At 35.2% G+C, this 21,070-nt stretch overlaps 1 protein-coding gene across 1 annotated transcript; it reads right to left on the bottom strand.

Annotated features, from left to right (window-relative positions):
* Window positions 1-224: 224 nt before the first annotated feature.
* LOC116108229 (reticulon-like protein B18) lies at window positions 225-2,231 on the bottom strand. Its single transcript, XM_031394495.1, has 6 exons — window positions 2,139-2,231; window positions 1,000-1,106; window positions 827-901; window positions 598-739; window positions 437-507; window positions 225-338 (listed from the first exon to the last, which is right to left on the bottom strand). Exons 1-6 carry the CDS (start codon window positions 2,229-2,231, stop codon window positions 320-322), a joined length of 507 nt encoding a protein of 168 aa, XP_031250355.1. The 3' UTR covers window positions 225-319.
* Window positions 2,232-21,070: the final 18,839 nt, after the last annotated feature.

Genomic DNA, 21,070 nt, shown 5'->3' with positions numbered 1-21,070 from the left:
GAGAAAAGACATGAAAGATGATGCAGATGCCATAAAATTGCAAAAAAAGTAATCATCCAATACATTTGAAATTTGATCTATCAAATCAATGCAATGGATATAAAAGCAATGGTACAAGTAAAACTTATATTCAAATATATTACCTCTTTCCCTTCATTTGAAATTACAAAATCTCGAGAAGGTGTTGCCGACATAGTTCTTAAAGTTTGGTTCTACTTTTGAGCCTCCTCTTCATCTTTCAGTTCCTTGATTTTATCTTTTGTAAAAGGATATGCCAATGAGCCAAACTCAGCAACAAGAAAGTGCCCAATACTGCTCATTATGAGATAAAAAAAACCCTGCCCAAATTCGCACCAACACGAATATTTGCATCAGCAGCTAAAAACATTGAGAACCGCAAATTATGAGATGGGTGTTAGTATTGTAGTGATCATACCAAGAGCAAAAAGCCTTCCGCATTGTTATAATATGGCCATACTCAGCTCCTAGAAGCAAAAATGGAACTACCTGTAACCAGAAGCATTACAAAGCTCATATAAGAAGCAAATTACAGGCATGTTTTGGAGTCTTTAAACGCACAATGATATTTGTTCTTACTTTGAGGGTCGCTAATGGCTCTCCTGAGAAAAGATCTCTTGTCTTTGAAATTGCAAGGTTTGTGGCTGGAAGAATTAGTCTACCAAATCTCAAAATGTCCTCTTCTTTCAGCTTAAACTCACGCTTCTTTTCATCTTTATTTCTGTAAATTTCCCAATTCCAAAACTCAGAAGAAAAACAAAAGAGAATGAATGGGAAGATAACATGATAAGACAAATTGGATTTGTACCTTTGCAAAATTGAATTTGAGAAGAATGAAGCACCCAAGAATAGAAGACCAAGTTGTGAAATCGCTGAAAAGATGCTTATATCATGGAAGTGTAAAGATTTAGATATCTAATTAATCAAAACACAAAACAGAATGTAAATGAAAAGACAGTAGAGAGAATAAGAAATACACACCTAAAGCTGACTCCTTTTGTAAAACAAGAAGACAAGAAACATAAACATCCAAGACCAAACCAAAGGCTCGACTTTGCAACATCTGTCCACATTATCAAATCAACAAACTAATGCCCGATTCGATCAAGATTCCCGTGACCACCATCATCCATTTCTAAATCCACCACATCACCATCAAACCAATCATAAATAAACAAAGAATAAAAAGTAAAAATAAAGAATATCAAGAGAATAAATATTTAAGAGGCTACATGAAGAAACAAGAAAAGCCATAAAACATTGTAAACCAGCGATTGTTGAACTGATGCATGAATACAGTTTACCCACTATCTAAAGCTAAATTATTCTCGGTGACCAAGATGGTAAGTTCATGAGTTGAATCCAATGAATCTCAAAATAAAAATAAAAGGCACAATACCAGCATTTAATATACCATTCTCCACAATAAATAGTCTTTGCACACTAGGCAATTGCTTCAAACAAAAAATCAGTATTCACAAAAGCTAGAGTATTATCATAAACCATTTTAGTAAAGAAGTGAAATTTCATGCTTAAAATGTTGGTAAAAAGGGATGCAGCTGCGAAACTGAAAAAGTGAATGAGCTCTTCAACATTTGTCAAAGCGTCGTCGTTTTGTCTTTGTATTAAATAAGCTCAGCTTCTACTAAGTAGACTGAGCTGAGTTTCTAAGTGTTGTATAAAAAGAGGAGAAGACACTCGTGTATTTTCATTCATTCAGATATTCAGTTACAGTAACAAGAAATCGAAAAGCATTTCTTGATTAGCCTTGTGCCTTTCTTGTTTTTCTTAAACTAATTTCAGTTTATTCACGTGGTATCAGAGCCGTGACTCACGTCAATGGCTACCGATCTTGATTCTTCGAAGACGCTTAACAGCACAGCAAGAACGATGCTAGTATTGTAGAATCAAACCACCACAGCACTTGCCGTAAGCTTGCAAGTCATCAATCCCAAATTAACGAGGAATAATTACCGATTCTAGAGTTCACAAGTCATTTCTGCTATTGGCTCACACGATTTGAAGGACCACCTATTACGTAGGGCTCCTTGTCCTCCCCCAATTTTAGTTTCTGATTCTGATATTACAAATAAGCTAGGACAAAATAGAGCTGGTAGTACTGTTGGTGAAAGTCTTAATCCAGCATTTGTCTTGTGGAAACGAACGGATAAGCTCATAATAAGTTGGTTATTAGCTTCAATTTCATAATGCATGTTTGGTTCTGTATCTAAGTGTAGATGTTCCACTGAAATTTGGTTAGCTTTAGAAAATGAATTTGTTACAGATTCAAACGCTAGGGCTTTACATCTTAAAAACCTTTTGCAAACTACACACAAATGGGATCTAAGTATTGGAGAGTATGTAAAGAAAATGAAAGATATTTTGGAAAGTCTAACTGCTAGTGGATTAGTTGTGTCTGATGAAGATCTGTTACAATATGTACTGGATGGATTGAGTCCTGAATATGATGTTGTGGTAATCACACTCACGTCTAGATTAGAGTCCAAGGTTGATACTGTTTCTTTGTAAGAAGCCCAATTCTTGTTGTAAAAGTATGAAATAAGGTTGGAAAAGTTCAATTATGTGGACCTTTATAACTCCTCAGCACATGTGGCTTCAGTTCATAACCCATGATGTTATAATGTCTCTAATGTGAATAATCAGTCAAACCATAATGTAGCAAAAGTCTCTGAAAATAATTAGTCCAGTAATGTTCCTTCATTGATATCCCTGGGGAATCACACTGTCCACAAACATATATCAGTCCTCAGTCTTACTCAAATTCCTTTTCAACAAAATACCTTCTCCAATCCTACCCAATCATTCCTACATTATGGAGCCCCCAACACATATGGATCAAGACCTCTTGTCCAAGGAAGAGGCAGAGGTCGAGGCACTGGCAGAGGAAGAATTATATGCCAAGTCTGTAATAAGGCAGGACATTCGGCTATCCAGTGTTATCACAGGTTCAATTCCAACTATAATGATCATCCACCCTCTAATGTTCCCTCACAGCAGAATTCTTTTCCTGGACAGCAGAATGCTTACTCTGGAAACTTACAGTACCATAATTCCCAATACATTGGTTCTCCCAATATTGGTCCACAGAAGACTGTCTTTTCTGATCATCAGCATTATCCTAACTCTCAGTACTCTGATTTGAATACTCCTACGTTTGGAGTCCCTAGTCAACAGCCATCAGGTCCTAGTCCAAACTGGTTCAGGACCAACTGTTTTTCCTGGTTCACAGCCTGGAGCTGTTTTTCTTGGTTCACAGCTTGGAGTTACTCATCCTAATTCAACAGTGCTTCACACTCAGCAAGTCCATCCTATAGCCACACATTTTACACCCACAAACCCTGCATGGTACATGGATTTTGGTGCAACAGACCATGTAACCTCCAACTTGAATAACCTAAATATTTGCAAGAACTATGATGGTGAGGAACAGCTACAAGTAGGCAGTGGTGAGTATCTTCCCATTTCCCATACATATAACTTTTTTTTCCCAATAACTTTCATGCCAAGTGTTTGCATTTGAAGAATATCCTCTGTGTACCCAAAATCACTAAAAATCTCCTTAGTATCTCTAGGTTTACAAAAGATAATAATGTGGTTGTAGAGTTTGATGCTAATTGTTGTGTTGTAAAGGAGAAAGCCTCAAGAGCCATATTGTTGCAAGGGGGACTTAAAGAAGGTCTTTGTCAACTGGATATTCCATACAGACCCTTTGCTTTGCCAATGTCTACCTCTTGTCCGTCCTAAAGTTTTACTGCGAATGCACAAACTATGTTGCCTGCTACTGATTTTTCTACTACTCTACAACTCTCCTCTAAGTTTCCAATAGTTCCAGTGTCTAGTAGTCCTAATAACAATCAATCGAGTGATAGTATATTTTGTAATGTTTCTATTGATAATAAGTCACCAGTGTCTATATCAAATTTGGAGAGCAACCAACCTGTTTCTACTCTACACATTGAGAAGGACACATTTGCTTCTATATTGAATAATGAAAATATAACTTCTCATTCTGAAACATATGATTCTGTTGTTTTAAATAAAATTACTGGTTGTGTTTAGACCAATGATTGTGTTCAAACTTCCAATTCTACTGATGTATGCACTTCTAACATTTCAAAAATCAATCTTGATTGTAATCTCATTTTGGATTATGCCAATTACAAACATGCTATTTCAACCTCTAATCTTGATTGCATTCATAATAATCTGGACTGCATTACAAAAAACCATTGTTTAAGTATAAGTAAGCAGCCTCATCAGTACATAATTTGGCACAAGAGGTTAGAACACCCTTATGCTCATGTACCTCAGCAAATTTTATCTACTTTTCCCAAAACTGCATCACTGTCTCAGCTTCACAAATTGTCTCCACCACCTTTCTCATTTTGTGACGCATGTCAACTTGGCAAGTTGCATCAAAATAGTTTTCCCATTTCCCAATCCCATGCACTTGAACCTCTAGCCTTGGTACACAGTGATATGTAGGGACCAACCCTTGTCTCTTCCACAAAGGGCTTTAAATATTATGTTCAGTTCCAAGATGACTTTAGTAGATTCACTTGGTTATTTGCACTTAGGACAAAGGCTGAGGTTAAGTCAATTTTTATTAAGTTTCATCATCTTGTTGAACGGCAATTCAGCACTAAACTAAAGTGTCTTCAAACTGATCAAGGAGGACAATATAAAGCTCTTCTTCCTTATCTCCACGATAATGGTATACAAATTAGGTTCTCTTGTGCTCATGTTCACCAGCAAAATGGTAGAAGTGAGCGCAAACATAAACATATAGTCGAAACGGGTCTTACCTTACTTGCATATGCATCCATGCCTTTAAAATATAGGTGGTTAGCCTTTGAAACAGCAATTTTTCTTATCAACAGAATGCCTATTTATGTACTTCAGAATAACACACCCTACTTTAAACTTTTCAAGCAAATTCCTTCTTATGATAGTCTTCGAGTATTTGGTTGTGCTTGCTTTCCTTTTCTTCGCAATTTTAATAGTCACAAATTTGATTTCCATTCTTCTAAATGTGTGTTCGTCGGTTATAGCTTGCTACACAAAGGATACAAGTGTCTAAGAGCTGATGGAAAATTTTTTGTTTCCCCTAGTGTTAAGTTTAACGAAAGTGAGTTCCTTTTTTTAGATAATCGGTTTGAAAATACTGCTGGTGTCTCTGGTCATGATTCTGATGCTGGTGTATCTGGTCATAATTCTGATTATTTAGTTAGTTCCTACACTCCAAACCCTTTCGAATTTCCATGTGTTATTGTTCATGATTCTTGTTCTCCAGCTGGTTCTGCTCCCCCTCCAACAAATGGCTTTCAACCTCAGTCCTCTTTACATTATACAGTAGTTAGTCATCCATCTACTTCACTGCCTCAACCTTATACACATCCCACTATAGCAGTCTCAAATACCTCCTCACCAGCCTTACAGTCCTCCAAACCCTTATCAAAAACTACCTCATATCCTACTACAACAGTCCCAAATACCTCCTCACCAGCCTTACCTACTGCCTCTGAATTACCAAACTTACATATTACCCATTCCTCTCCAAATTCAACTCCATTAGTTAGTTCCCAATCAGTTTCTAATCTTCCCATTATCCCTTCCAACTGTCTCTTACCCAACTGCACACTTGAAGTTGATCTAAATCCATCACAGTTCACAAATATTCAGCTCAAATATGTTGTTAATAATCACCCCATGATCACAAGAGCCAAGTCAACAACTGGTTTCTCTACTGACAGTGATGCTGCTCTACCTCACACTGCCTATCTTACACAAAGTCAGCCTGTTATAGAACTAGAACCCTTAACAGTTGTTGAAGCTTTAACTAGCACTACTTGGAGAGAAGCCATGAAAACAGAATTTGATGCACTTGTTCACAACAACACCTTGACCCTTATGTCACCTATAGCTAATATGAACATTGTGGGAAATAAGTGGGTCATTCGCACTAAATTTCATGCAGATGGCACCTTGCAAAAGTATAAAGCTCGTTTTAGTGGCTAAGGGTTTTCAACAAACACCAAGCTTGGACTATTTCGAAACTTTTGGTCTAGTCATCAAACCCTCTACTATCAGAATTATCCTGACCCTAGTTGTTACAAACTCTTGGGATGTACAACAAATTGATGTAAATAATGCATTTCTGAATGGCACCTTGAATGAGAAAGTTTACATGAAGCAACCTATGGGATTTGAATCAGCTACTCACCCTTATTTTGTGTGTAAATTGAATAAAGCCTTGTATGGACTTAAACAGGCTCCTAGAGCCTGGTTTGACAAGCTTAAAAATGCTCTTCAAGCCAAGGGGTTCAGAAATTCAATTTTTGATTCTAGGCTTTTTAGTCTCAAGTTGGATTGTGGTTTTATCTATGTGTTGGTCTATGTGGATGATATACTTCTCACAGGATCAGATTCAGTCTATATCACTCATTTGGTTAAAAAGTTAAATGATCAGTTTGCACTCAAAACCTTGGGCTCTCTTAAGTAATTTTTAGGAGTGGAAGCAACTAGATCCTCTACTAGAATTCACCTCAAACAGTCTAAATATGCATCTGATTTACTTCTTAAGACAAAAATACTTGAAGCCAATCCCTGCTTCACACCCATGGCAATTGGTACAAAGCTTAGTCGTAATGACAGTGAATTGTTTGAAAATCCCAACCTCTACAGAAGTATCATAGGTGCACTACAATATCTCACCCTTACTCGACCTGATATCAACTTCCTGATAATTCGAGGATTATACTGTTTCATTTAGGCTTTTTGGCCGGATTTTGGATACTTCTTATGCCGTTTTTGCCTGAATTGCAACTTAATTTCACATATTTTATGTTTCAAGCCAAAATGTGCACTTTGAGCAAATAATGAGCAGAATCGAGTTCCTGGACCCGAAGCGAGCGAATCTCAAAATTCAGAGAAGTTCTAAAGCGGATTTGAAGCACTATGAAGCTTGTTCCCATTGGAAAGCATCGAAGATCGAAGATTCAAGCAAGGAGTAAGCGGAGGGCAATTTCATAATTTCAAAAGTGTTCAACAAGGTTCGTTGCGGAGAAGTTCTTTCTTCGCCGCAGCGATAAACCCTTGAGAATTCGTTGCCTGGCAGAGTCTGCGATTTTTAGTTTTCTTCAAAACGCACAGTTTTATTTTAGGAAAATTTTAAGGTTTTTGGGTGGACTATTTAAGAAAAACCTTGCCATTTTGAGAGAGGTTCGTCTGGTTTTCGTCTGGGTTTAAAGCAGCTTTGACATTTTTGGAGAAAGGAAGAGAAGATTTGAGATTTAACCTTTTGGATTTATCAATTAGAGGAGATCTTTACTCTTTTCTCTTTGTTTCAACATCTTGACTGCTGTATTTACTGTTTTTCTTGTGATTTGTGTTAATTTCGTTATGAACTAACTCACTTTAGGTTAGGGTTTTGATGTAATTCTGATTTCTATGGTTAATAAATAGATTATTGTTGCTTTTACATTCTATTGCATGGATTGTGTGATTATTCTTATTTTTACTGATTTTATTTGTTGAACATGATGAGATTGAGAAATGAATCGTGTTGAGCTTCTTAGGTAATCACCATTGTTGTATTGAACGCTAGAGATAGGTTTGAGAATCAATGAAATCAATCTAGGATTCCATTAGCTAAATGAACTTGGATCTTTTAATCTTCAATTTGTTGGGTGAGGAAGCTTAACAGGGAAAAGTAGGAATTCATAGCCTGAAAAGTTATGTTTTATAACTTAGGGAATTCGATTTACAATCTGTGCATGTGAGTGTAGAAGTAGCATAATTCGTAGAATTAATCCGTAGAGTCCTAATGAAGTCAAAACCCTACCCGTTTGCTTTACTTGATATTACTCTTGCTTTTATTAATTAGTTCTTCAATTACATAGTAGATTTTTCTTTCAGTTTAGCTTTAGATTCTCCCATCAATCCAAACACTTTTGGTTTCTCCAACTTGAAAACAAATAGGAAAATTAGTGTTTAGCAACCAATCCTCGTGAGAACGATACTCACTCATCACTTTATTACTTTGTGCGACTAGTGCACTTGCTATATTGCATGTTATAGTAACAACGCATGACTTCTCGGTTAACAAACTCAGTCAGTTTTTACAAGCCCCTACTGAGTTGCATTGGTAGGCTTGCAAACGTGTACTTAGATACATAAAAGGTACTTTGGATTTTGGGTTGCAATTAAAACCAGCAAGCTCATTACATGTAGAGTGTTATGCTGATGCTGATTGGGGAAGCAATGTTGAAGATAGATGATCTACTAGTGGATATTGTGTTAATTTGGGTCCCAACTTGATCCAATAGAGTTCTAGAAAACAAAAATCGTAGCCTTGTCTTCTATAGAGGCTGAATATAGAGCTTTGGCACAAACTACAACAGAAACTGCTTGGTTACAAAGTATATTCACTAAGCTGGGAATCAGCTTATACTCAACCCCAGTCATTTGGTATGACAATGTTAGTGTGGGTGCGTTGGCTTCCAATCCTGTTTTTCATGCCCGAACTAAGTTTATAGAAATAGACGCTCACTACATCCGAGAGCAAGTTCTAGTAAAAAACCTTGTTGTTCAATATGTGCCTTCAAAACTTCAGATTGCTGATCTACTAACCAAACCCTTGTCTGCTGCTCAATTTTCTAAATTGCGCCAAAAACTGACTGTTGCTCTTACTAACACTGCTGATTAGAGAGATCTTTTGTCTTTCATTTCAGCAGACCTGTTATTATTATTTTTTTGTGTCATAAGCAGATTATGGGCTGAGCTGTAAAGCAAAAGTTTCTTTTATGGTTCAAGAAGTGCTCTGATGATCTGAGGTGTAATAGTGTTGAGTAAAACACTGTGTTGCAGAGATATGTTGCAGAGCAGACTTTGTTGATGTTATTGATTGTTGATTTTGTTGGTTGTTTTACACTGTCTTGTAGAGATGTGTTGCAGAGTAGATTTTGTTGATGATTGATTATTGAGTTAGGAATTCATTACTAATTTGCATGGTGTTAGAAAGCATAAGTGTTCAGGAAGAATTTTTTTTTTCAGCTTGTTGTAGAGCAGCCTGAATAGAAAATAGAAGTGTTTCAGAAGAATTTTTTGCAGTTTGTTGTAGAGCAACAGTATTCAGGAAGCATCTTGCTGATCTGAGCTGTGTTATAGAGCAAATGTGTTCAGGAAGAATTTTCTTTTGCTGATCTGCTGTGGAGTAACTTTGAGCGATTCGTTGTGTTGCAAAGCAAGTATTCAAGAAATGGTTACTGGTCAACTGTGTAATATTTGACTTGCGGATTCAAACTACAAAATGCACCCAAATTAAAGGGAAGCCTTAACCAAATGAAGAGATACCCGACAAATTCAAACTCTCTCTATTTAGCCTTGAGGGGGAATCTTGGTGAAAAGAAACAAATACTAAGTATAGCTCCCCAGTCAGGTTTGAGGGGGAATGTTGGTAAAAAGGGATGCAGCTAAGAAACTAAAAAAGTGTAGGAGCTCTTCAACATTTGTCAAAGCGTCATCGTTTTGTCTTTGTATTAAATAAGTTCAGCTTCTACTAAGTAGACTGAGCTGAGTTTCTGAGTGTTGTATAAAAAGAGAAGAAGACACTCGCGTATTTTCATTCATTCAGATATTCAATTACAGTAACAAGAAATCTAAAAGCATTTCTTGATTAGCCTTGTGCCTTTCTTGTTTTTCTTGAACTAATTTCAGTTTATTCACATAAAATGCATGCAATTATAAGTATCTATGAATAACTACTAATTAGTAATAAATTAACAATAACAAATGAGGAAAATCATGTGTACATATAATTAAAGGCTGGGTAAGATGAAGAGGCATAAAAGAGACAACCTTTCCTTTCGCAATGAACATTCCAGAACTTGTTCGAACTTCACTTAGCTTGTTTTCTCCACTCAAATTATCCGCAACATCTGATCTCTTCAGCTCAGATTTTGCCTAATCACAAAATTACCCAACCAAGCAAAAAAACTACCACCACTAATCAAACAAATAGAATAAAATATAATTAAACAAAAAATCCTCATTCAAAAAATCTCACAAGAGAGATCAAGTGATCGCATTCTAAATCCATGAGAAAACCTTCGTAAACAAAAGCGCTGTGAATCATCAAATTGATAAACCATTAGAAACTAAAGCAATGTCATTATAATTTATAATTAAACAAACGAGATTAGAAATAGAGAGAGACCTGGGTTTCCATGAAATTTGTTTGACTTTAGAAGGATTGATGATAGAGCAAGGAGGGGTAAGGAAGGAGCCGGAAGATTTGTTAATTCGCAGAGGTGGCGAAGTGACGACTTCACTGATTGTTGCTGCTACTAGGAACTACAGAAACAATCGATGGATGAGATTTTGGTGACTCAGGGGAAACGATTTCGGGGATTTAGTGGAAGAAACTTAGGCAATTTAGTGCACGAGATTTAGAGTTTACAGGCTTTGATTAGTTTAGTACAGGAGATTTGGGTGGAAGACACTTCAGTTTTTGGCGGCAGTTTTCTTGCCCTATTTTTGACTTCATTGAATTTTAGGGGAAAATGGGTATTGAGTGTTGACAATGACGGGAACGGACTTGTGTGCTTTGGTTTGGGCGAAAAATTTTGCCTTAGCAAATTTTAAGATGGGAAGCCTTGGAGCCAAATTTTAGAAATTTTTTTTTTTTTTAACTTAATCCTTGATAGTTAAACACTGTCAAGATTAAGACTATAACAGTCAAGGAATTAAATTGCACCTCTTAATTTTAACACGATCCTTGACAGTTAATAACAGTCAAGGATTAGCTAAAACAGTCAAGTATTATCTCAAATCCTTGATAGTTAAAAAACAGTCAAGAAGTTGTCAAGGAAAATATTTCTTGACCCTTTTTGAAAACAGTCAAGAAATTCTGTCAAAGTTTCTGTCAAGAAAGTCTTTTTTCCATATAGTGAGAATAGAGTTACTAACTACCAATTTCTCTAGTTTAACACTAATTGAAGAATCAAACAATCAAGTAATGGAATATTGACAATCTAAAGAAAAGATTAACAACTAGTGAATGAAAATGAAATTAAAACAAAAAACTCAATATCCAAAGAAATCAAATAGTACTTAAAAATGCTAGGGTGTTGATTTCACATAGATATGCAAACCCAATTTATATAATCTAATACCCTAGTTCTAATTCCTTTGATTGAAAACCAGATTCCCTATGAAGTTTGGTACTCCTTCTCAAGTTATACCACCCCACCTATTCCTATTAACCTTCCAAAACCATAGTTTGAAGTTTAATAGTTCAAAGTCTATTAAGCTTTGTGGAAATCTATCTAAGTTTCATAGATCGCATTTGTCTATCTCTAGTTTTCGCTCAATCTATGGTATTTATCCCAAGAAACACATATCATGAATCACTTCTTAGTCTCATCATGAACAACACATCATTTGAATGGTGATCAAGCATCCAAAGACAATAAGCATAGAAATAAACACTCAAATCATGAAATTAGAACTAAAAGCAACTCAAATCATATAAATTGAATCATTGTATCAAGGTTATATCAAACCCTAGCTAAACAACTTAGTTCATACTAGAAAATGAAATAAAACAAGAGGGACAAGAAGAATGACAGTTCATTATTGAAAATAGACTCTAAGGATGAAGAATCTTCTCTAGATCTTGTTCAATCGTCACTTCTGTTCTTCTTAAAGTGTCTTCTCCTTCCTTGAACGAACCAAAGACCTCCAGCCTGCCTATCCCTTCATTTTTTATTCAATTTACACCCCTCCCACTTAAGGATGAAGTCGTTTTATTTTTATTTATTTTTTGCACCAAACGTAGTTTTGCCATTGAGAAACTTTTTCTTTGCAATGGCAAAGAGTTTTGGGCCAAATTTGAGCATGATAATGTCTAAATACGGAAACATGGTAAATGCAAGAATTGTATACCTTTAAATTATTTTTCCAACTGTTTGAGAATCATCCAAATTCGAGGTCTAAATCTCAAGTTATAGCCAAAATACGGAAGTACCTTCCAAAGACATCTTCTTCAGTTCACAAACGTGCCTTTCACAATTTTAAGCCAAGTGTTTACCCTCTTCCAGTCAGAATAAGGAAAAACACAAAACATGAAAGTTGTAGCTCTACTTCGTATCTTTTCACGTATTCTTAATTTAGGTAATTCCGAGTTATAGAACTCAAGTTACACCATTTATGTTCAAAACCATCATTTATGCTCTAAATTATCATTTTATGCTCTAAATCATCGTTTAGGGTTGCAAAATAAAAATAATATAATTAAGTATCAATTATGGCCCAAAATGTATGAAAATTATCCTAAATCCTATTGAAATTCAATGCAAAATCTCTATAAAAAATAAGATTATCAATGATTATGTTTTATACTTAATTGTTATATTTTATGCGTTTCTTTTCATCACTCCTATATCTCATTGTGTTGATTACTTGATATATTTTTGCTTAACGACAAAAAGAGGGAGAGATTATTGAGTGTTTGATGTTTGAAGTGTGTTGACGTGTTGAAATGAAAAATTATTTTGTGAATTTCTTCTTTTGACCTTAAAAGTGAGTATTACACTCTTATTTGAAAAGAAGAATGGATATGCAAGGTGTAAGAGGGCATTGTGATTAGTTTATTTTGGGTCATGCAAATTCTAAGGAGGAGCTTTTTAATTTTTGTTTTTGGCATATTGTGTATGGTTTTATACTTTGATATGAAACTCAATTTTTGTTTAGTTTTGTCATCAATCAAAAAGGGGGATATTGTTGAGCCTTATCTGTTTTGATGTGCCACAAACTAACCAAAAAGTTGATTGGTTCTCTAACTAACATGCTAAGGTATGACAAGAAGTCATAACAAAAAACAAAATGCATTTTCCCAATTGGTATGACCGTGTAAGACAAAGGAACGACTGTTGTTAGAGTAGGTGCCCTAGAGCCAATCTACTATTGTAAGATTGACTTTGTAATAAATATTTATTTATCAATAAAAGGCATATTCTTCTATATCATGTAAATCATAGTTATATGTAACGATATATGTCCTTAAGATGGTAGAACCGTGAAGAGGGTATCAAGTGTTTCAAATCTTGATAGTGAGAACCCTATGATCACATATGGTGCTCATTCTAGAAATGTCCATAGCCCCAATATTATTCTGACCAAGGACACAGATAATACAATAAAGCTATCATAGCATTGAACGACCATGTCGAAAGGCATTGACTGATCTCACTTGTCAAGGTTGTTTGCCGACAACCTGGTGCAACGCATGGGGCTTACTAGAGGCAAATTCACTGGACGGACCCACCAGAGGATTCCATATAGATGGTAACCCTAGTGTCTATGGAATAAATCCTCTAAGGGATGGTGCTGCATGTGATCCTTAGACTTGAGATCACCGGAGCGCCTTGTGCACCAATTGGTGTAGTTTGACACTAGCCCAACGTAGTTCTATTCAGAGCTATCAATACGGTAGTGATTGGCTATATTGAGAAGTGTATCGAGACTATGGTGAATCGACAAAGGATTCATCACTCTTGGGTAAAGGAGAAGTTATTTCACTGGGTAATTCAGTAAATGGCAATGACACTAAATCTGTGGCCATAGTGGGATTGAGTTGATGCTCAATCCAATTTATTATTCCGATAATTGGTCTATTAACTGAATACAAACATATCAAAGATGTCTGAGGTTGACACTATTCATGTACATCAGTCTCAATGAGATAACATATGATGAAATGATTGGATTGCACGGTAACTGTATTGTTGACAGGCTGCGGTTTCGCTGAATCTGAATCTATCGGGTGGCCATGATGTCTTGCTAGGGACTAATCTTGGTCTGTGTGTAGTAAGACGATTAATTGGTGTTAATCACGATCCTACACACTACCGATATGATGAGAAGCCTACGGGTCACACACTTAGAAGATAATTTAAGAATAAATTTGTGAGAAAGGTATTGTCGTCTTTCAGGACGAAAGGATATTTTGGTAATCTCACAATGCAATTAAATTTACTGAGGTTGTTGCCTGTATTTAATTTTAATATTAAAATTAAATTAGTGAGATTATATTTAAATATATATATATGCATATATTTAAATGAATTATTATTAATTAAATGTTAATATATTATTATATATTAATTGATTTTAATTATAATATTAATTAATTAATTAAAATACCATAAACGGGGTGTTTGGTTACAAGGGTTAACTAGGGTTGGAGCTCATGGCTATTCCTAAGTGGAGTAGGGTTTTAATTGTTGCACTATATAAGTGCAACTTAAAATTAAAACAGAGGAGAATTAATTCATTCATTTGAATAATTAAAAACCCTAGCCACCCTTTTTACTCTCACGTTTTCACTCCTTAGTGAAAGGAAAGATTTTTCTTTGTGTTCTTTCTTGATTCTTGAAGCCCTTGACTGTTCTAGCAAAATACTATGAATTATCTTTGTGTTGACGACGTGAGTGCGATTATACTTTGAATCGAGAGCGAGATCAAATCAGAGATATTTGAAGAAGCCTCCAAATGTTGAGATATTGAAGGAGCCTCCAAACGTTGGTAATGTATTTCGAATCCTTGTATGGGTTAGACTTTGATTCATACAGTTTTTTTTTTTTTTTTGTTTACACTGTTTTCGTTTATTAGGTTATAATCTTTGCCCGGATTTTGGGTCGTTAACGTGATGATCAGATTCGTTTTGTTTTATATTCTGTTATTCCGCTGCGCGAATCTGTTTCACTCACTTACAACCGTTCCTTGCATCACAAAGTTGCCCATATGCACGTTCCTCTTAGCACCACAACATTCTGTGTGATCGCGCATGCTTCTATCCAAACTAGAGTTTAGTCGCTCACAATAGCATGACCAAGTAGCGTGCCCATTCCATCCAAGTCAAAAGTCAAAGTACTCAGAATTCAAACACTTCGCGCCTTTGACAAATCTTGGAAGACAAGCCTTGAAGATAGATGAAGTTCAAGTATCAAAAGTAGAACAACCGTTCTCCATCGTGGAACAATTGTTCACACTCAAAGATCATTCTTGGCTAAACATCAACGTTCCAGGAAGTCATGCATGCTTCTGGAATTTTTATGAATTTTAAGGAGCCAATGGACAATCGTTCCTCACGGTGGAATGAAAATTCACAGTGATGGTAAGACCATTCCTCATGGTAGAACAATCATACCAAAAACCATAAAGTTGTACGAATTAACCATTGGTGTCTGGAGCGACTGTTTGCGATGGTGGAACGCCTGTTCCTCTGTGTCTGCAGGCCTTTCAAACATGCATTAAATGCAGTAACGGCTCTTTGCATTGAATAGAGAAGACAAGCAATAAATAGAGTGTCTTATTTATTAGACTTGAGTTTCCAAGCCTTCTTAGTCTTAAGAACATCCTTTAAATGTGGTGACAAATGTGAAAACATATCATGTTTTTCAAGACATTTTTTCAAATAGGAAAAGAGTTTAAAGCACTTAGGTTTGATGTGACCTTTCCTATTACAAAAGTGACAAATTAGAACAAATTTATTTACCTTCACATAATGTTTCCCGGCAGTAGCAACAACAGCAACAGTAGGTTTTGAGGCCTTGACAAATGTGCGCATACCAAACGTGGATGTGCTGACACCTAGAGTGAATCCCAAGCTAGATCTATCTCAAAACAATTTTCCTTTCCCAAGTACTTCACCAAGTTTGCAAGTACCTGCATTTAACTTCTCAACAATGGCCTTAGTCTCAATTAATTCTTTCAATGTTTGATCCAACAACAAATCTTTGTTGGTTAGCTTGGAAATTAAGGACAAAACATTATTTGACAAAATATTATTTTCCTTCAACAAGGTTGAGTTTTCAACTTCAAGGGATTTCAACTTCTTGATTGCCTTTAACCATTGATCATACATTTTATCATAGGCTTTCTATTGCTCTTCATAGACGTCACTCGAATTATCAGATGACACACTCTCACTATCGTCTTGATTAACCATAAATGCTAAAAAGTTTTCAATCTCACCAGACTCATCTTCCTCACTCTCATTTTCTTCTTCATCACTCTCACTCAGGGCAGCAGCCATCACTTTACCCTTTTTCTTCAAAGTGTTAGCACATTCAAATTGGATGTGCCCATATCCCTCACACTCAATGCACGTAATGCCTTTGTTTTTCTTTTCATTTTCTATTGAAAAAACACAAGGACTAGACTAATCAGAAAAGTTTTTCACAAAAGGCTATTTACTTTTTCTAGCCACATTTGGTTTTTTCATGTTTTTCATCAAAAATTTGGCAAACTTTTGTGTGAGTAAGGCACATTTATCATCATTCAATTCACTTTCATCAACATTTTCTTTTCAGATTAAGCTCAAAAGTCTGAATTGATCCAATCAGTTCATCAAGTTCCAAGGTGTCCAAATCTCGGCATTCTTCAATAGAAGCCACCTTTGACATAAATCCCTTGGGCACTGAGCATTGAACTTTCTTGACAAGTTCAGTATTAGAATAATTTTTTCGCAAAGCATAACACTCATTAGAAACATCACAAATTCTACCATGAAAAACAATAATAGTTTCATCATCATGCATAGTCAAAATTTCAAAATCAATGACTAGTCTCCTAAGTCTTGTCTTTTTAATAGTGTCGGTTCCTTCATTTTTTAATTGAAGCTTGTCCCATGCATCCTTAGATATCTCACAATTAGCAATAATTTTTCATTTGATTTACATTTACAGCATTACAAATGGCATGAATGGCTTTTGAGTTCAAATTGGCAAGATCTAATTCAGCTTTGGTCCACTCATCTATTGGTTTTGGTTTAGTCACCTCATCTTCAACAACTACAGGTGCTTTCCAACAACTCACAANTTTCCAAACCCTCTTAGTCTTAAGAACATCCTTTAAATCTGGTGACAAATGTGAAAACATATCATGTTTTTCAAGACTTTTTTTCAAATAGGAAAAGAGTTTAAACCATTTAGGTTTGATGTGACCTTTCCTATTACAAAAGTGACAAATTAGAACAAATTTATTTACCTTCACATAATGTTTCCTAGCAGTAGCAACAACAGCAACAGTAGGTTTTGAGGCCTTGACAAATGTGCACATACCAAACGTGGATGTGCTAACACCTGGAGTGAATCCCAAGCTAGATCTATCTCGAAACAATTTTCCTTTCCCAAGTACTTCACCAAGTTTGCAAGTACCTACATTTAACTTCTCAACAATGGCCTTAGTCTCAGTTAATTCTTTCAATGTTTGATCCAACAACAAATCTTTGTTGGTTAGCTTAGAAATTAAGGACAAAACATTATTTGACAAAATATTATTTTCCTTCAACAAGGTTGAGTTTTCAGCTTCAAGGGATTTCAACTTCTTGATTGCCTTTAACCATTGATCATACATTTTATCATAGGCTTTCTATTGCTCTTCATAGACTCACTTGAATTATCAGATGACACACTCTTACTATCCTCTTGATTAACCGTAAAGGCTAAAAAGTTTTCAATCTCACCAGACTCATCTTCTTCACTCTCATTTTCTTCTTCATCACTCTCACTCAAGGCAGCAGCCATCACTTTACCCTTTTTCTTCAAAGTGTTAGCACATTCAGCTTGGATGTGCCCATATCCCTCACACTCAAAGCACTTAATGCCTTTGCTTTTCTTTTCATTTTCTATTGAAAAAACACAAGGACTAGACTAATCAGAAAAGTTTTTCACAAAAGGCTATTTACCTTTTCTAGCCAAATTTGGTTTTTTCATGTTTTTCATCAAAAATTTGGCAAACTTTTTTGTGAGTAATCCCTTAGGCACATTTATCATCATTCAATTCACTTTCATCAACATTTTCTTTTCAGATTGAGCTCAAAAGTCTGAAGTGATCCAATCAATTCATCAAGTTCCAAAGTGTCCAATTCCCGACATTCTTCAATAGAAGCCACCTTTGACATAAATCCCTTAGGCACTGAGCATAGAACTTTTCTGACAAGTTCAGTATTAGAATAAATTTTTCCCAAAGCATAACACTCATTAGAAACATCACAAATTCTACCATGAAAAACAATAATAGTTTCATCATCATGCATAGTCAAAATTTCAAAATCAATGACTAGTCTCCTAAGTCTTGTCTTCTTAACAGTGTCAGTTCCTTCATTTTTTACTTGAAGCTTATCCCATGCATCCTTAGCTATCTCACAATTAGCAATAATTTTCATTTGATTTACATTTACAGCATTAAAGATGGCATGAATGGCTTTTGAGTTCAAATTGGCAAGATCTAATTCAGCTCTGGTCCACTCATCTATTGGTTTTGGTTTAGTCACCTCATCTTCAACAACTACAGGTGCTTTCCAACAACTCACAACAGATATCTACACCCTTTCATCAATAGACTTTAGAAAAGCACGCATTCTTGGCTTCCAATAAGGGTAGTTTGGTCCTTCTAATATGGGTGGTTTGTTAGTAGACCCTCCTTCACTAAAAAAATTCATGATAAAACACACAACAGATGTTGACACACAGAGGACAGATGTGAACAACACACGCAAGGCAGAAATGGATACACACATAGAAAACAAGTAGATCAGATAAAAAACGCACAAGAACAATCAGATGCAAACACAAGCAAGAACAAGGCGCAAACACAATCAAACAAGAACGGATCTACTGAAATAACTCTTCAGAACACGCTCTGATAGCAAATGAAAGTTTATGACTAATCTAGTTCATTAAACTCTTTTGGAATAAATTGATTGAGTTTATTAGTGCTTGTGGGAATGGCCATTCAGTTATCAACACAATACCAATCATTAAGAGATAAAGTAAAGCACATAAGGATTTTACATGGTTTGGCTAAATAGCCTACATCTATGGGACCATTTCCAAATGAAGCAAATCCACTATAGCAAACATTTGCAAGTCAATTATAGAGTTGAAATTAAGTAAAGCAACGTAAAACACTCCCTGCTTCACTGCACTCTAACTCCACCCTCTGATTGCTCCAATGTTCTACTACAACTTACTTGAATCCAAGAAACCTCCTAGACAACTTGAGTTCCACTCAAGCTTCAAGACCGAAGTCAACTTTCAGCTCCATGGCTTGAACTCCCTTCAAGCTTTTATCAAAGGAACCATTTTCCAACAAACACTTAACAACAACACATAAACAAAGTATTATGAGTATAAAACCAAATAAGGAACTTGACCAAAGAATAAACTCTTTGAGAACTTTTAAGAGAAAAAAATGGAGTATTCAAGTTCAAGAAAAAAAACCAATGATGAAGAAGATATTATATAATCCTTGCTCAACAAACCCTTAGACATCCAACCGACAAAGGCTTACACATGTTGGGCTATTTAAGGAAAGTTTTCAAAAACTTTGTTGGACCACATCTAAAAAAGGCACAACAACTTTTCTGGACCACTTTTAAAATATCAGACACCTATAATTAGACCACTCACACATATTTCAGAACTAGAAAATATCCTAAAAAGCAAATGAAAATATGACACCTGTACTGAAGGGTCTAACTGGAAAATTGTTTACACAACTGACTCAAATGTGTCCACATATTTGCAATAAGTTCAGACTAAGGAAATGTGCACACATTTATGCAATATGTTACAATATGTGTAAACTACATACACGATTGTGCTTAACTAAATAAAAATGCAAACATCAGAAGTGAATGTGCACACACATCTTCATAAGTTAACAAAAATACTTACAGTTTGGTTATTTCAACTTGACCTTATGAGTAGTTTGTGAACTTGCTACTGGTGTAGTGATATTGTGCTTATGTAAGTGTTCAAAGCCCAAGTTATGTCATGGAATTAAAATTGGTGGCTAGTGATCTTTGCGAAACTAGAGAGTGACTATTGGCTAATCAATACTTTGATTATATGTGTTCATATCGAAACTGGAGAATGACTAGTGGCTAATAAATATTCCAATTACATTTGTTCATAAATAATATATTACAAATAAATAATAATATATAGTCAAATAAAATATTATTGATATGCGACACGTGTCGAAATTAATGTTTATTTTATACAATTATTCTTTTATAGTCAAAAATTAACAAGTTGTTGTACAAAAAATGTGGTCATCCCTTTCATCTGAAATCAACCCAAAACTTTGAGGGAATTTAGTAATATCAATACCATATCATTCAACTCTCTCACTTTCATCCCTTTTATTTTACTTTGCTTACTTTTATCTTTTCTTGAGTTATTCATTAGATAGCACCACTAAAATTACAACATGTTATTAGCACAAAGAGCTTAACAAGTGTAACGTTGCACCCCCATTGAAAGTAAGTACTTTGATCTTACATCTGTTCTTTAATCTTTGTTTTGGCTTTTATAGCTGGATATTTATTATTATTAAATTTCGCCTCTATAGTTGAATCTATTTATTATTGATAAATTTTGCCTCTATGGTCGGATCCATTTATTATTGTTAAATTCCACCCCTATGGTTGGATCTATTTATTATTGTTGAATATTGCCTTCATGGTCGGGTCTATTTATTCTTGTTGAATACAACTTTTATAGTTAGATATGCTTTTATTATATTTTTCATAACCAATGTAAGTAATTGTGCTTCCATCTTATGTATGATAATTGAACTTGAAGTTCTAAATACATTACAAACATGAAGTTTATAAAACAGAGACAAAAATGGACCTAAAGTTCCATATCATGAAGATGAAGTTGTATAAACACCCTTACTAATGTAAATTTTTTTTAAGAATAGACTTCAAAACTAGGACATCGATATCCAGTAATGGTGGAGATATTTGTATGGTAGACAGTGCAACAACACGCACCATCCTTTGGGATAGAAAATATTTCTCAAGTATGACCTTTACTGAGACCAAAATAAATACCATATCAAGATCTGCAAACATAATTAAGGGCTTCGGAAGAGCAATACTCGTGTTACCAAGTGGAACTAAATTAAGTATCCATGATGCTCTATATTCTAGCAAATCCATAAGAAATTTGCT

Source organism: Pistacia vera, unplaced genomic scaffold (assembly GCF_008641045.1).
Source record: "Pistacia vera cultivar Batoury unplaced genomic scaffold, PisVer_v2 Contig558, whole genome shotgun sequence".
Lineage (NCBI taxonomy): Eukaryota > Viridiplantae > Streptophyta > Magnoliopsida > Sapindales > Anacardiaceae > Pistacia > Pistacia vera.
This window is presented reverse-complemented; position numbering and strand designations above follow the sequence as displayed.

What these genes read in the sequence shown, in the direction of transcription:
- LOC116108229 (XM_031394495.1), bottom strand. Translation starts at nt 2,231, where the DNA reads ATGCATTATGAAATTGAAGCTAATAACCAACTTATTATGAGCTTATCC. An exon ending in ACAAAAGGAGTCAGCTTTAG is followed by an intron (nt 902 to 999) that starts GTGTGTATTTCT and finishes CCATGATATAAG; the next exon opens with CATCTTTTCAGCGATTTCAC. An exon ending in TCAAATTCAATTTTGCAAAG is followed by an intron (nt 740 to 826) that starts GTACAAATCCAA and finishes GGAAATTTACAG; the next exon opens with AAATAAAGATGAAAAGAAGC.